Raw genomic sequence first — 2,500 nt, forward strand, 5'->3', positions numbered from 1 at the left:
TGAACGCTCGGCTCGAGCCAAATCTGGCACGGGCCTGATTAGGCTCGGGCCAAAAACGTCCGTGTGAACGCGCCTATAACTTCCTTCCAGACGAAGACTAAAATGACGTCACTCACCACTCTCTTATTTTTATCTTTGCTCGTGAATATCGCGTAGACTCGCCACGTCTTGCTGAATAGTCCGCCGAACGCCATAGTGAATCCCATCGACAACAGCCAAGCTCGACACTGAAAAACAACGCGAACGAGAAACTGCCATAGTCAGACGAAATCGAGTTTTCGCGTGACGCCTTGCGAAAACAGCGAACGAACGAATGAACGAACCAAATAAAATAGAATCCGAAGATGTATGTATTATATTTATGGTCTTACTTTGCCAGCAGCAAGTTGATGGCATTCTTATGACATGGCAATTTCTCTCAATTTCCAGAGCAACAGCTAACTGAGCGGGTCAATACGAGGTGTGCTATGTTGGTCATGCCGCAAAGGTAGCATTATTGAAATTTACTATATTATTACGCAATTATATACTAGGAATTTTTCGCAACAGCTTGTTACATGCTATTTGAATGCGACGTCCCCGAGTTGAAAGTTACAAAATGAACGGAGATTTAATTGACAGAGTACGTTGAGAGAGATTCGTTACTCAGTTCGTATATGAACCGATCGAACGCCACAGTGTTTCTCACAACGATAACATGGCATTTTTTTTATTTATACTCACGGCGCAAACAACTATGAGTCCGTCATTGCTTTTTACTAGGTTCCTGTCTGTGCCGAACGCGACGACTGACGTGTAACATAGAATGCATCCAACGGCTATGATGTTATTTACACGTGGACTCGACATCTTTATAACCCTGATAAATACACGATCCATGTTAGAACTGCCGATGCCAAGCGTGAAAAACATTCAAAATTTAAAATGAACAACAATAGAAATGGTTTAGAAGCTAAAGCTGAATTTCTACTTAAATCGTGACCGTGACGGGGCACAATTTCGGTGTTTCAAGATTGTGTACTTAATCTTACCTACACGCGTGTGAAAATCAAGGGTCTTCATCGGATTACGTTCATATCGAGTTTTTTGTTTAAGAACTGTAATTTTCAAGACTTATTAACGACGAAGTGTATTTTTTCGCTCCTTAATCTTCCCGATAGGTGTCCGAACTGTAGACAATGTTCCGATACCGCACGCCAAGTTGGGTTGTTTTTCGGATAGTATTAGAATGCGACTCATTTCAATTCTTTTGTCAAGGCATTTTACATAAATTCACTGGTATTTGATAATAATTATTTGCATTAGTAACCCCAGAAATTAACTTTAACAACCATAACTTTTAATTTTTGAGTCCCATTTAAAGCTGTTTTAACAGAAAGTTAACGGAAAGTGGCCACTTTACCATGGTTTGTGCGTATATTCGTTTTGACATTATTAGACTAATAAGTTCAATAATTACTTTTTTACACTTATTCGAATCATTGTTTGCGTATGCAAAGTGATCATGGTAAGACCATTAGCTTGAAAAATATACCGAATTATTTGTCTTGGTGAACATCAAACACACGCAATAAATATTCGGACACAGTGGTTTCAGGCAAATTCGTACCAGTGTGAGTAAAATTCACAGCAGCTCTGCAGTCGTTCGCACATATGTATGTCAAACGTTCGATAAGACCGTTATTGCTAATAAGAGGTGTTCCGACCACGCTCATGCATATACTCAGCGTCCTCACTTTTCGTGTCTGTTCTTGATGTTAATCACCAGCACCACCAATGCAAAGACGATGCCGCATATTGCGAAGACGGACAGCGTCAAGAAGAGTTCAAACGAGACGCTCCTCAACTCTTTGTACTTCATCACGGAGTCTCTTGGCGGTGCGCGAGGATCCGGGCCTAAGACGTATACGTGATGGCTTGATTAGAATTTCAGGAACTATCGTGATATTGACGTTCGATATCGTGACTGGGAACAGCTCTATAGCTCTAGCTCTTCGTCTCTCATTCGCTTTCGTGCCATCCATCACACGCCCTCCCTCGCCATCTCATCTTTTCTCTATCTTTCTATCTCTCTATCTCTCTCTCTCTCTATATATATATATATATATATATACATATATATCGTTCTCTCGTGCTTATCCATCTTTCTTTTATCTTTCGCTCCGCTCTCTCGCTGCCTATGGGATTAGAAAGATAAACGTAAACGCTCAAACGTTCATCTATTGTTGCAACGCAAACAGAATCGATCGATCGATTCATCGAGCAAACAGATCGAGCCGATCAAGACACGTTGGATATAGAGTGTGATATGCGTCTACTGTTTCTTCAGAGACGTGTTAGACACAACTTTACACACTATAAGCACGAGAGAAAATTTAACCGTAGGTAACATATAATATAACATTAGAACACACAACGGGGGCTACACACACGCGCGCGCGCGCGAATGTACGCACAAACGGACGGACGCACACGCGCACGCATACACGCGCAGTCTATT

General features: G+C 41.4%; 1 protein-coding gene across 1 annotated transcript in view; it reads left to right on the top strand.

Annotated features, from left to right (window-relative positions):
* The first annotated feature begins 1,787 nt into the window (after positions 1 to 1,787).
* LOC106817745 overlaps positions 1,788 to 2,500 on the top strand; it is a 1,823-nt gene continuing 1,110 nt past the window's right edge. Inside the window, exons 1-2 of the mRNA XM_014822438.1 lie at positions 1,788 to 1,878; positions 2,241 to 2,381. Coding sequence (XP_014677924.1) covers positions 1,788 to 1,878; positions 2,241 to 2,381 — 232 coding nt within the window. The remainder of the gene's footprint in view (positions 1,879 to 2,240; positions 2,382 to 2,500) is intronic.

The sequence above is a fragment of the Priapulus caudatus genome, unplaced genomic scaffold (assembly GCF_000485595.1).
Source record: "Priapulus caudatus unplaced genomic scaffold, Priapulus_caudatus-5.0.1 Scaffold35, whole genome shotgun sequence".
Taxonomy (NCBI): Eukaryota; Metazoa; Priapulida; class Priapulimorpha; order Priapulimorphida; family Priapulidae; genus Priapulus; species Priapulus caudatus.